Below are 15,372 nucleotides of genomic sequence, written 5' to 3'. Positions count from 1 at the left end.
AAAATGTTTCCATTATCAGACTTTGACATGACAAAATACACACATAAACCATTATACAGACTGCCAGATGTAGCCGACAATTATCAAGAGCACTGGTGACTAGATTTAAAGTTCTACTATTTATTACCGGGTGGCTGTGAAGTTTACACTTTCTTTTGCGATTTTGCTAATAACTTGGTTATCCTATAAATTTCTAATTAATTTTCCTAATAAATGAATTTAGAACCTCACTGAACCATAGTATTAGGGTGTTTCAGTAATAGATATATTTATAAGGCCAAAAAAAAGTCTGTTTAAGGCTACATTCCTCCCAAAAATAGGGCATTTTCATTTTTTTTTCATTTTATTTTTTCTCGAATAAAGTTGAGCCTATATTTGTAAAATAGCATCATATTTAAGTCATGAAAGTGTTTGGTTTTAAGTAGAAAGTTTAATTTTTAACATACACACCTATTAATCATGTCTTTTATTACAATACACTTATTTTTTGTAGGAATTTGAACAAAATATAATACACTGTATTTTAAGATGTTACCTGCAAATGTATTTTAAAAAGTCACAAATTTCTCTGTTCATTGATGTATTTTTTGAAAGGCAAAGTGAAAAATGCATATTTATATGAATAAAGTTTCATTCATTTGTTTTATTAAATCTGAGTATGAAGAATGTCTGACCTGTATGTTATAGATGCACAAATGTATGTCTTAGTGCCACGATACTCGTGGCTTCCATTGTGCACATAATCAGTGATATAATTCTGTCTCCTATTCGAACGCTATTGTGACCCGGTTTTAAACGTACAATCTGTTTTTACCGGAAATGATCCGTATTATACCGGAAATTGGCGGAAATTACTGATTATGTTAATTTTGGAGAAAAAATGTATTAGGGTCGGTCGGGACACCCGAAACAGACACTTTTTTTGGCCTAAATAAAAACTTTACATTATCTTATCAATATTTTTTTTTATTTTGGTGGGGTACGGCAGGCTGAAAATGTAACATACAATAGTATTCTGTGTGAAATACTTTCCACCGAAAATAAGTTAACATCAAATTTCATCCTGGGAAATTTTATTATAGATAAATGTTTTCCATGGCTATTAAATTGTTTCCATAAACACAAGCTTCTGATCATTATTCATTCATGTGTCTGAAGGAGTTTCCTTTAGGGTTATAATTACTAAGTAAAAAGTGGGGCTTGTTTTTTTGTGATGTAAAAAGAGTTCACAATGTTAGGTGATTATGACTCAGATAGATTTTGATGATACTTATTTCCCTGGTTTTTAAAAAAAAAATAATATTCAGGCAATTTTTAAATTAGTAATCAGAATATTATTTTATAGTTAAATGTTATCCCAGAAAAGATACATCTACATGTACATGTGTATGAAAGAGTAATCAAGGGAACTAAGATTCTAGTGGAAATAAAAAGAATGTAATCCAGGGACAATGACCAGACATGGACAACAGACTCACAAAAAAAGGTACATAAAATAACCAGAATAATACATAAAAAGCAACTTAAGTAAATGAGCAACTTGGACTCCACTTTAAACTGGGGGCATGGACCAGATGCATCAGCAAGGAAAGAGTCCTGTACTTTTCTAGAAACACCTACCAAGCTGCTCATAAAAATTCAAGCATAGGGTAGAAAAATGAGGAAAGGGAAACTACTGACACATTGAACAAATCGGTTCTCTTGGTACTGATGGATACACCATGACAACCTACGAGTTCATGATGACGTCCATAAAACTTCTGTACGACTGTAGTGATGACTTAAAAAAATAATAATTGCCAGGATGTCATTTTGTCTTACAGAAAGACCAAGGCTGAGTAAAATTTGTCATTGTTACTTAATATAACTTGAAGTATTCTATTTGTGAACAATGAACATTTGAACCCTAGCAGGGACATTATAATATCTAATAATATACACCCACGAATCCATAAATGGATTTTTTGTTCTTCCTCGGCAAAATTAAGAATTATATGTTAGAATTGGTATTAATTTACATTGTATGGGACAAAATGAGAAACGCACTATAAAGTCCCATCAGAATAAAAGCATTAAAGTCAAAATTACATATGTAAACAAATACACGTGGTTATCTCCCCCATCCCCCTTTTTTCTTACCGATCGTCCTGGTAATCAACAGGTACGCGTTTAGGCTTCGCAAGTGTTTCAATTCGTCTGTCCTCTGAAAAGATATAAATCCTGAGTTAAAAAAGTCCCAAGTACATACGAAAATAGCTTCTACGATGCATATTTTGTTACCATTTACCTTTGGAAGCAGTATCCCCGTTCTGCGACATCTTTTCCCGCGGTTGTTGTCAGGCTGCTCGTTGTCAATGACGCGTTTTCATTGTTCTCATTGGCCAATTTCACTTCATTATCGGTAAGCCGTTTTATACCCCGATCAATCAAGGAAAATATTCGATGATTATATTAAAACTCCTTTCTGTTTAAAAAGACACTTAATCTTTAATAGGACTTTATTTTACAATTTGTAAACATCTGGATTTAAATATTGAAAGTAAGAAAATCGATATATATATATATTTATATGTATATGTATGATGTAATTATAAACAGTCCGGGGAGTTGTGAGTCAGTTAGAATACATGTATACTTAAAATACATTATTTTATTTATTTATTGCGTATATTTTGCTCTCATACACCCGAAACCACAAAATAAATCTTAATAAATACATTCGGGTCTAAGATGGGAGTCAACAATCCTGAATGTGCAGTTCTAAGGAACATATATCTCATGAATAGTTATGTTAACTCCCCAAATTGATATATATGTTTCGCCTTGGTTGTAAATATTAGTTTTGATCTGCTTTTCAAAGTCTAGTCAATTTCATAGGCGGACGCAAGCGAAAAGTTTGATTAATCATATAAATAAAGTGGAAATCCCTGACCAAAGCGGGTCCTCCTACTCGTACTTATTTTTCCAGTTTTTGTTAGTTTTGTTTTTTAAATATTTTTAGAAGTATTTGTTTTTAAATTTGCCAATATGAAATTAGATGAAGTACACTCAGTGAGTACGATTATATTGGACATTAGGGCGTCTTCAGCCTAAATCGGCAATTTGACCATGGGCAGATACAGACACTTTGAAAAGGTGTGCCGGCCGGGGTTTCTTAGAAAAAAAGGGGTGCTAGGGGATTATTTGCCATTTTTGCAACTTTACACACAAACTGGCATTTTTTTTTCAATAAGAAGGAGGAGTGCCAATCCCCTACAGCCTCCCCTTGATCCGCTGATGTAGACGTTGGAGCCTCATAATACATACTACTCCAGCAGTGTTAGATGTTACCCAACAAATCGATCTATATTTTCATTTGCTTCTTTTGAGGTCAATTTTGAGCATAGCATGATTGCTTTGACTGTCCAAATTTAAATTAAAATATCAATTTTGAATTTATATTTGTAAAATGAAACAATGAACAATATATCATGTTGGCGTATGCCCCAGACAGCCATACTAAAGGACATCATGGCAGAGTATGATAATGTTACGTATGTACATCGAGTATCAATTACTAATTGTAAAACATTAAATAAATAAGGTAAAGTTCCAATGACATATAGAAAACTGTCCACAATAATCCCGTCCACCAAGAAAAAATATCAATTTTGAATATATATTTGTAAAATGAAACAATGAATAATATATCATGTTGGCGTATGCCCCAGACAGCCATACTAAAGGACATCCTGGCAGAGTATGATAATGTTACGTATGTACATCGAGTATCAATTAGATTACCACTGAAGCCAATTTATGGGGAAAAAATGTTGGTAACCTGTGTCTAAAATCAAAATGCTCGGAAGACCGTCTCGAGAAAAATAATTTGCATGGACAGTAATTTGTTTTAAACGTAAAATTCTTCAAGAAAGATTATTATCTATAAAAAAAAAACTTGACCCTGATTAAATACGTAAATCAAATGACAAATAGGAATCAAGCGCACTTTAAATACAAATATTTCCCGCCGTTTGTTGAAACGCCGAAAATACTTGTATTTGAAAATCGTCTTGACAGTGATTCTTTTGATAAAACCATGGTGGTTTCCTTCATTATATCTCTTTTTCGAAACGTCTGCAAACAAAAAAAAGGAGAATAGCGAGACAAAGAATGAGAAACAGGAACATCAATTATAACATAAATCATAAGAAAGCACCAAGAAAAAATTAGGAGAAATCATTAACCAAGTGCGCAGGTAGGGTAAACATATTGTTATCTTCAAAAGCAACGAAGCCGTCCTTTGCATGTTGCATGAATACGACAGAATCGTCAGTTACATTGCTTTCGGCGGAATTTATGAAATCTTTCCACTTCGTATAAGACTACAAACCTCGCTGTGAGGAGACCCGATACAGTAATTGTGAACGAGAGTCAGAGAAATAATTGTATGAGAATTGTAGTACAGAACGACATAAATAAAATGACAAGTTTTTTTTAAAGGAACTTTTGAGTAATGAAAAAATTAATCTGAAAAAACTGCGAACAGGCTGAGGTGAATTCGAGTTTTTTTTTATAGTTGTCTTTTGACAATCGGATAACGTCGAGTAAATAAACAAATTCATATTTTCCCAAACATAGAAAGATTCTTGCAATTTCTGATAGGGCTGTCTGCAACGTCTAGAGTGGATGCAGTTCGGAATTTGGCAAATTGATGAAATCTGAATGTAAAAGAAGTTTTAAAAGAAATCTAGCACACATTTTGATAGAGTTCTCGGTCCCTGAATTGTTATACAACTCGTGTCGAACAACATAGGTAGATATGTTGAATCATGACTTTAATTCAGATTGTTCATATACATAACGAAGCTGCACTATATATCATATCAGAGACTAGAGAATAATTCTGTCATGTATGATAGTACTAAGGTGACTTGTCGGAATTTCGTCTGACCCTGCAACCGTCCTCTTTTTTATTTGGATATTGATATGTCGGGTTCAATATCCAAATAAAAAAGAGGAAGGTGGCAGTGTCAGAGGAAATTCGGACTAATAAGTGACGAACATTCTGTCGTTGATATCAATTTTCGCAAGTTTTGAAAAAAATGTGCGTTTTATAGTATAAATAAAAGACTGTCTTCAAAGTCGCCAATCGTTAAATATTCACTGTCACTGATTTTGGCATACTTTCAACATCCGAAAGGGTACAAATGCGATATGCTCTAAAATCGGGGAACTTCCGCTGAAATTTTGGTTCCCTTGATATTATTGCGTACTCTTTCGTAACCGTTATGACCCGAATGGCTATAAATATAACCGTGTACAAAGGCATCCCCGTCAGTTTTTACTTTATTCTTACATGAACATCCCCGCCAGCCTCTACCTGATTACTGAATGGCCATCCCCACTAGCCTTTACCGGATTCGTACGTTGAAATCCTCGCCATGCATTCAGCCTGCCTCTGCGAAAATACTAAATGATCATACTTCTCAGCCTTTGTCTGGTTCTTAGATAGACATCCCCACCTGTCTGCCTCTGAGTGGATACTAAATGGACACGCCCACCAGCCTTTATCTAATTCTTCTTACATGGACCACAGTACTATTTCCATGAAAGCAGCCGTTCAAGTGAGATTTTGTCAAGCCCTCATGCAGTATGTTTTTTTTTTAAAATAATGGTCGTTAATGTAGCTTTATACAAGGGATTTTTCGTTTTACAATTCAGTACATTTGTATGTATAGCACTTCAGTTTCAATAAAGAATATATATACAAAGGAAAATAAAAATTAAGGCATTGAACAAGATTGGAACTTTGGGTATGAAATATTTTTTTTAGTAAAACTCAATTCGTAGTATACGTAGTGCATGCTTAGTGCTCTATGCTAATTAACTTACTATTTCACCGTTACTCCTGACAACTTCACCTTCAGTTAAAATTATTCAAGATGAAGGAATGTCTGTATTAACAATGTAATAGTCATGACAAAATATGGGAACAAGGCATCGTAATAATAATAGTTAATAAATAATAATATTTTCTAGTCTCACATTCTATAACTAACCTCGGAAGATTAAAGCTAATAAGCAATTAATTCGAGATACTTGATGACTTTAGAAGGCTAGCTGCCAATTATCATCCAGCTGCACATAACGCGAACAATTCAATTGGTACATAGCTATTTATGCCCTAGTATTTACGAAGAAAAGTTGCTATAACGACAAAAATAGTGAATATCAGATTAAATCTATATTTTTCAGTATATACACTTACGGAACAAGTTCTTATAAAGTTCATACGAATCAAACTTCACATTTAATTCATCCCATCTTAACTTTCAATTCATGTGTATTTAACATGCAATTCATGCGAATTTAACAAGAAACTCGTGTAAAATTTACTAAAACATAACGCGAATGCACGACTCCCACGAATTTCACGTTTTGTCCGTCAGAAATCTCAATCGCTCATATTCCGTCAGCGTATTTTGCCAGCTTACTCAAAAGAAGTAAACAAGTTGATGCTTACCCCCTAAAAATAACAATAAACAAACAAACAAAAAGCAAACATACAAAACAAACAAAACAAAAAAAAAACAAAAACAAAAACAAAACAAAGGCAAGAACAATCAAACCAATTAAAAACGAACAAACAAATAAAAAAAACACATAGACACACACACACAAGTAAAAGTTTTAAAAAAAGACGCATAACAGATTAGTGCAGACGAAAGGAAGAAGACCAATAACAGATCAGCGCAGGTGAAACGAAGAATGCACAGTCCTATACGAACTTGAAAAATAAAAAAAAAATCACGTCTATCTCTAGCGGACTTCAGCGGAAAGAGGGTAAAAAGGTTGTTATTTTTTTTAATTAAAAAGAAATATGCAAGGTATTGACACTCGAACGTGTAGCACAAACATCGGATTTTCTGTGATGACTTGAAAAATAAAAACTTGCGTTCTATTTGAAATTCACACTTAACTTTAAACAGCCATTCTTTAGCATACTTTATTTGAGTTCAGATCACTCCTTATATAGTTAAAGTATTGATTAAAGTACCCCGTGTCTCGCCCCTAATTAAATTCAACTTAACTTCTATGAATTTTACTTAGTTCTTAGTATGCATGTGAGATGTTGAGAGTATTACAGCAGAGCCTCGTTAGAGAATTTGAAATCATAGATGACTGAGATTTCATAGGCACGCATTTCTGCCGGTGTTTGATACTTTCTCTCACTTAAAAAATACGCCAATTCGCCGATATTCCTTATAGAATTTTACAAGACGCCACAAAAAGTTTTATTGTGGCGTCACAAACGTCCCGTGCTTTATATTACCCGTGCATGGATGAGATCGGGAAATTTTACTTGGCTAAAAATAGAAATATCCTTGTCCCTTTAGTGAGAAAATGAAATCTCGCTTGGCTAGAATAGGAATTGCCTTGTTTCTTTAATGAGAAAACACGAGAAGCAAATCTCAAACGTCTAAGATGATACGGATATCTATGTCTCAAAAGCAAGAAATTTTAACTCCACCCAGAGTACAAGACAGAGAAATCTGAGACACACAAGGGAAATATTTCGAATTCTCTAACGAGAATGTATATACACCGTGCACTTAAGCTATTGAGGACAAACGGAAAATTTAAATAAATAACTGAACGAGTTAAATTGGAATTGACTGCATGCATTTTGAAAAAATGTAATGTGTATTTACCGACTGAATGGACAACAAATAGGCCTTCCTATACAAGCCCTCCCACCGTCACAAGGAGGAGGTGAACACCTAAATTTCTATATTAAAAAATTACTGAAACCCCAGACTAGTCGCTTTCTTAATTATCGAAGTCTCTGGAAGCCTTGACATCTGCAAGAATCTATACTGAAAGCGAGAATTATAAAACTTAATGCGCTCTGCTCATATACTGATAATATTACCACATTTTAAGTTCATGCTTTTATTCTATAAATCATTATTTGAACAAATGCGATCAGTTGTACCATTTGATGACCTTTCGTGTTTTATAACCAACCTGCCTATTCCCACTTAAAACGTCAAAATCAAGAACCATGATGTTCTAAATGTGTACCATCGATTTGTCATTATACTTCTATTTATACTGTAAATTGTATAAGATGTATTATTGTAGTTGTGTCATTGGTACAAGATACAGTATGCAGAAGCAATGATATGCTAGGAAAGACCTGCGAAAAAGAAGTGACTATGATCATGAATTCATTAAAATGGTTCAATCAAAGACAATCAGCTACAATACAAATAGTTTTTGTTTGCCTTGGCAATATTCTAACGAAATCAAACATGAACGGGAAAAACAAAAATGAGGGAAACAGCGTAAATCTGAATAAATCCTGAAAACATATTAATCACACAGAGACCACGAACACGACAATAGCTAGAATTAAAAAAAAAACGAAACAAAACAAAAGACAAAACAAAACAATCAAACACAACAAAAATAACTAAGTTTGTCGAGATTAAATATTTATATCGGCACTAACAATCTCAAAGCTTCTAGAAAAGCAGAGGACTCTTACCCTACCGGTGCACCTGGTCTATGCTCCCAGCTTTTAGTGGAGTCCGAGTTGCTCAGTTGCTTTTGTTACTTCGTATGTATGATTTTAGTTACGTTATGTTAAGTGTTGTGTATGTCTGTTTTCCACGCCTGGTCTTTGTCCCTGGATTACATTCTTTTGATTACCGCTACAACCTTGGTTCCCTTGATTACCGTTCCGTATAAATTTGTAAATGAATACCATTCACTAACGAATGAGAAACTATATATGTAGAGCTTATGTTTTATCTTACCATCTGCCAAATGAGAACTTATAAAGGTTGAGAATTTTTCTAACTCGATGTCCCTGTAGTCTCTTTCTGGTGGCTTGAATGTTTTATCTATAAAATGAAGATTTGGTACTCATCAAGGTTGTTTAAGTAGCATTCCTTATATACATTTGACAGGATTCATGCATGTCAAAAATCCACGAAATTACTTTCTATTTTTCATTCAGAAACAGTTACTGACCACCTAAACAGTAATTTTTTTCATATGATCGTTGCACTTATGAGATAAAAATTATATAGATTTTGCATGAAATTGGCACTTCGTAAGAGTTATCGTTCTTGATTTGGTTTGGTTTGGTTTATTTTAATGTGATATGAATTCAATGTTTCAAAAAATACATATCTGAATGCAGGGAGGACCATCGGTACGTTAAAAAATGGCACGTGGTGTAGACCGAAAAAGCATCATGTTTTGGTTGGTTTTTCTACACCATGAATCACCTCTACCATTTTCGTCTGAATTATGTATGAACTGGTACTTAATGGATAACATGCTGATCATCAGGATATACAGTACAAGTGATTAATTTTAATCTTGTATTCTTGATTATGATTTTACTTCTTTGTCTATTGTTGATGCTTGATCTGTCAACATTGAACTTTACTTAAGAACTGTATTTTTCCGACGCAGTAGGTATAGTTTCGCCTTTTACCCTTTGACATTGACGACGCTCTTCTATGGAAACCCAAGTCACCTGATCCAAATTATGTTTCCCGATTGGCCAAACACTGATAATTAAGTGGTGTTAAAACGGTATCGAAAACTTGAAATAGCGTTCAAAAAAACTGTATCGAAAATTTGAGTTGCGTGCCACGCGTTATTTTCTTGAAAGAAAAGTAGAAGATTAGAATTAAAGTTTTACTGCGTCGGCTATCTTTTTAAAAGATAGTAATTGTTTTCGTTTATCTTAAGCGTTACATGTGTCTTTAAAAGCAGGAAATACATTGTTGACCAGGATGTGGAACACTGGTATCATGTCTTTAAAAATTAAGGTGTTACAAACAAATAAATATTTCATTTTCCAATTGGTTGTAATTCTGCCGCGACAATTTGCACATATATATCATATCTTTCACAAATGTAAGCAATTTATTTTTTTTTCGAAGTGTTCTCTATCTTGTGTTGTGACTCTTGCTCTAAGGAGAGAGGTTTCCCAATAATTACACGCCATTTTTGTTCGCATACCAACGTTTATTAAAATGTTTTGTGAAATCACTGCATAACGAAATTGCATGTAACAAAATATTATCCAATCGTTTCTTTTTCAAAATAACTTAATCAAATATAACACAAGAAGGCTCACGAATTTGTTTAAAGTTAATGAACATAATGAATTATACTTACACTGCTCAATCTTTGGTAGTCGTTTTGTTTTGACTATCTTCTTAGTAGGAGGGAGATCTAAAAAAAAAAACAAAAAAAAAACCTCTGAATGTATCATTGATTGAAACATGTTAAACGGTTTAATTGGTTAAATTAAAAAATCATAAACATTATAAAAATCCATCCCTATTATCAAGTTTCACGATAGCTAATTTTCGGGGATTCTGTCATATATAAGACTAAGAATTTACTCACGAGCGTTTATTTTGCGCTTTCGAAAAGTCAGGAATTTCTAAATCATGTTAACATTACACGTGAATTTCACGTGAAGGCTCGATTCACCTAAATTTCAAGTCAACTCTATTACAAAATTTATTTGCTCAATTCAGCTGAAAACCATGTGAAATTCGTGTAAAAATCATGTGAAATTCGTATGGAAATCACGTGAAATAAATTCCCTTGTATATCAGTAGACAGATGCGTACTTAATATTTCATATTTCAACTTAATGTGTTGTCCTTGTCGTTCCGATTTTCAACTTAGTAGGCGAAGCCGCCTAATCTACGACCAATCGTTTTCCCCCAAAAGAAGATTTAAAGAAAGCCTTTTTTTCAATACTTTGATGAAATTTTAAAGTGCTGAGACATTTCAATAGATATTTTCATTTAATCTAAAGAAAAAGCGGAAAGAGCACGGAGGTCCTTTGTTTCCACTGTACATAGTCACCTACATATCTTTTAAGTGGTTCTTTTGCCTTAATTCTTGTATTCAAACAATCCCGTAAAGTGTCATAGGTTTTTGAAAAGAAAGATATAAAGCATGACAAAAGAAAGCAAAATTATGACATTAACTCAGTTTGATCATTGGTCTAGACGAGGTAAAATGGACTGGTGTCATCGTCGGTTTTAGTAATAATTTAATACTAGGGTACAAAATATATTACTTCATGTTTTATTTACAATGTCTGCCTCTACACATAATTAAGTTAATTGATAATAATAGTTCCTAGGAGCAAATACACTTTCGGAATGTTTATATTAATTTGTCATTTGATTTTCTTTATAATCAGCACAAAATAATAATATATTATTTCTTGATAATTATCCCAATTTAAATTAACATATTTTTACCATTTTCTGGTTGTTTCTTTACACTTCCTATTGGTGGAAAACTCGGCGTCCTAAACAAAATATACAAAACAACAACTCAACTGAAAACTCATTTCGTCCCGTAAGATATATTAGTGCGAGCTCATATCTCGAAATAAAGCAAAATTGATTTTTTCCATTTTGATCAAAATTCATACTGCGCATACAGCGGAACAAGCACATAAAGTATGAATATAACGTCCTTGTTAGATGCTCAGAGAAGTCGTCTGTCTGAAGTGACGTATATCGAAAATGATGTGTGCAGTAAAGAAGTGATTGTTCGAAAGAGTAATCAAGGAACCAATGTTATAGCGGTAATCAAAAGAATACAATCCAGGGACAAAAGACCAGACATGGAAAACAGACATACACAACAAAGAACATAAAGTAACTAAAATCATATATACAAAGTAACAAAAGCAAATGAGCAACTCGGACTTCGCTAAAAACTGGGAGCATGGACAAGGTGCACCAGTAGGGTAAGCGTCTCTGTTTTTTTCTAGAAACACCCGCCCAGTTGCTCATAAAAAGTCAAGTCCGGGGTAAACAAACGAGGAAAGGGAAACTATGACCTGTTAAATAAATCAGTTTTCATGGTGCAGATGTATACACCATAACAACCCTCGAGTTCATGATGGCGACCATTAAACTTCTGTAGTGATGACTTCAATCTTGTAGCAACATAACCCTGTTCCAGAAGCCTATTTGTTAGAGTTCTAGCGCGATACAAAACGTCTGCGTAGTTTCGGCAAGCTCTGGCATAACGTATGAGTTGTGATATGAACACTCCATACGCAGGTGTGACGGGATGTTGCCGCAGATGAAAAGAAAGTTGTCAATTCTGAATGAAAAGTTATCACGTTTGTCGTAAAGGTTGGTCAATAGTTTTCCTTTATCATCGATTTCTAAGTGTAGGTCAAGATATGAAGCCGACTTCACAGTGTCTTTAGTATCCTTTAACCCAAGTTCTTTGGGGGTAGACGCGATGTATCAAACCCCCAAAATTAGGATTGTTTAAAGATAATACGCATCTATTTAGCGGAAACTGAGATTAAAGGATCTAGCCAAACGAAATTCTTTCTTCCGGATCAGACCAGCTATAAAGTCAGCCTCATAAGAGTGAAGAATAGGTCAGCAAGTAAAGGAGCACAATTTGTTCCCAAAGAAGTATACAGTGTTGAAAAACCATATGTTTTAAAGCTAATATATTCAGATAATAGTCTTGAGCTGATTGTCTCCAAAAGATCTTTCGAATTTTCAGGATCCACATTGAATTAATACAACTACGGGAGTAACTAGTGTTGTGGTAGGACAGTTGTGAGTATAGAAGTTAAAACGTTTGAAAGAAGTTTGGTGGTGCATTTTGCAGATCAAGCTATGAAATGTTGTTTGTATGGATTCTTGTGGAGTTTAGGAATCCAGTACATAGACGGTAAATCACAATCATCGTCTTTGGTAGAGAGCTGTCAACTCAGACACACAGCGTGTGTTGCAAAAAGTCTAGCATACTCCCGTTGGTCGACACATCAGTAATATAGCAACACAGTGGTGCATTATCAACAAGGTAAAATGTTATGTGAGTAAACATAGCTCTGTCCTTCATAGGCAAATCCTCTATTTCTTTTATAAAGTAACTAAACATAAAGAAGCAAAACATAGCAAAAACTGTGCTTTAAAAAACTAACTATACAACAAAGAATAACACTAACTAATTTTTGATTTAAACAGACAGATACCATGTCAGTATAAAATTAAGGTAATTATATAACAAGTACAAAAGTTGCATATTAGAAAATTAAATATAAGAACTTACGTTGGTTTTTCAGACATTTTCCTCAGAAGATTATTAACGTCTAAAGACGACTATGATTGCCGCTACTCCAACAAAATTGTAATTTTCTGTGTCAAAGGGAAACAAGGGGAATTGGTTTTAAGAAAACTGAAGAAATGAAAGACATATCCAAAACTGTTAAATTTTATAAAAGGAAATCAAATCATATAGATAAAAATGAATGTTTTGATAGCTACTTTATTAAAAAAAAAACAAAAACAAACAAACCAAAAAAAAAACCCCACAAAACCCCAAAGAACACGGGATTTAATATTTATCCCTCACGAACCCCTTTTCAGAAAAACAATTAAACGTACTTTGTAAATACATTGTTCCTCTCAGATATAATGATAGCGATTTAAATTAAACCAACCCATCAGAATAATATTAAATTTACTGTTCGCAATCACGATGTAATTACTTTAGTTATTTAAAATCACAAGCATTCAATCAATTTGTTTGAAACATTTAATCGATGTTACTTAAACTATACTTATCATAATTATGTTTTACTCCTCAAATAAGGTGCACGGTGTAAATAGAGACAAAAACAAAACATAATGAAAAAAAAGCTTTGAAAAGGGAGATAATCCGTTATTAATAAATGAACGGGAACACCGAAATTCCCACACACAAGAACGTACGACCCAAAAAGAACAGGAAAAACTAATTTTGGTAATCTTATATAGCCCTTTATCAGTTGCGTGCAAGAGAAAGAAAAAGCGGAGAGTCTATCAACAATTTGAAAGGAAAAAGTACAGATTACCGATATATACATATTTGCTAACTGTTTTCACAGACCGTCTTTAATGCGTAGAAAATTATAATATATACCCTTCACCAATTAAATTGGACTTAGTATGAATTTTAGAACCCAGTAAATGATAAGATGTGGATCTTGATTAAGGGAATTACTATTCTTATATTGTTCTTGGTAGAGATTCCTCATAATTTGTAAGAAAACTCAAAATAATCTTCCAAATATACAGAGGAAGATGTTTACGAAATGCTGGGATTTTTAATCGACAACATATTTGTCCAGTGTGGTGAGCGTGTTTTTCAACAAACGATCGGCATTCCAATGGGAACAAATTGGGCTCCTTTACTTGCTGACCTATTTCTTCACTCTTATGAGGCTGACTTCATAGCTGATTTGATCCGAAAGAAAGAATATCGTTTGGCTAGATCCTTTAATCTCAGTTTCCGCTATATAGATGACGAATTATCTTTAAACAATCCTAATTTTGGAGATTTGATACATAGCATCTTCCCTAAAGAATTTGAGATTCAGACACTGTGAAGTCAGCCTCATATCTTGACCCGCACTTAGAAATCGATGGTAAAGGAAAACTATTGGCCAAACTTTACAACAAACGTGATGGCTTTCATTCAGAATTTTCAACTCTCCTTTCATCTGTGGCAACATCCCTTCAGCACCTGCGTATGGAGTGTTCATATCACAACTCATACGTTATGCCAGAGCTTGCCGAAACTACACAGACGCGTGGATCGTTATGATGTATCCATCTGCACCATGAAAACTGATTTATTCAACGGGTCATAGTTTCCCTTTCCTCGTTTTTCTACCTAGGACTTGACTTTTAATGAGCAACTCGACGGGGTTTTCTAGATGAGCAGAGGACGCTTACCCTACTGTGCACCTGGTCCATGCTACCACCGAGTTGATCATTTGCTTTTGTTACTTTGTATATATGATGTTAGTTACTTTATGTTCTTTGTTGTGTATGTCTGTTTTCCATGGCTGGTCTTTGTCCCTGGATTACATTCGTTTGATAACCGCTATAACCTTGGTTCCCTTGTTTAGTCTTGCATGAATAAATAATTTAAGTTTTCCCTTTCGTTGCAGAAATCACATGAACCATTTGAAAATTTATTTTTGTAACAATTCTATGGTATACATAATGTTATGGAGCAGTTTCCACTGCAGTTGCATAGCATTTCTATACTCAAATTGTCTTTTAATGAAGCCAATATTTTATCCCTTTGAATATTTTCGTTTATGAAGAAATTTTCCAATTATTGCTCACAATTGGGAGTCGTTTGGTATTCATAGAAACTCTGCATTTGTTTCAATTTTATATCCTTTGTCGTCATAACCTTGCCTTCCCGTACAAAATAGGTATTATTAAATTCGAATGGCACTTTCGTCTGTGATAAGTTAATATTGTTGAATTTTAGAATATTCATATGCCCAGCTTTGGAAGCTGC

The 15,372-nt window shown here is 33.7% G+C and overlaps 1 protein-coding gene across 2 annotated transcripts in view; it reads right to left on the bottom strand.

Moving 5' to 3' along the window:
* Positions 1–13,284, bottom strand: part of LOC148598588 (sperm microtubule associated protein 2-like) — a 32,446-nt gene extending 19,162 nt beyond the window's left edge. The window contains exons 1-5 of one of the 2 annotated variants that reach the window (XM_088562565.1): positions 13,126–13,284; positions 11,295–11,344; positions 10,186–10,242; positions 8,805–8,891; positions 2,140–2,203 (exon numbers count right to left, since the gene is read on the bottom strand). In XM_088562565.1, coding sequence (XP_088418691.1) covers positions 2,140–2,203; positions 8,805–8,891; positions 10,186–10,242; positions 11,295–11,344; positions 13,126–13,142 — 275 coding nt within the window. In that variant the 5' untranslated portion in view covers positions 13,143–13,284. Of the gene's footprint in view, positions 1–2,139; positions 2,204–2,287; positions 2,528–8,804; positions 8,892–10,185; positions 10,243–11,294; positions 11,345–13,125 lie in introns of those variants that run through there. The other variant, XM_088562566.1, reaches the window with a different exon arrangement.
* Positions 13,285–15,372: the final 2,088 nt, after the last annotated feature.

The sequence above is a fragment of the Perna viridis genome, chromosome 14 (genome assembly GCF_037379345.1).
Source record: "Perna viridis isolate PV_CMFRI_1.1 ecotype Kerala chromosome 14, ASM3737934v1, whole genome shotgun sequence".
NCBI lineage: Eukaryota > Metazoa > Mollusca > Bivalvia > Mytilida > Mytilidae > Perna > Perna viridis.
The sequence above is the reverse complement of the archived record's forward strand: the minus strand, read 5'-3'. Positions and strand labels throughout refer to the sequence as shown.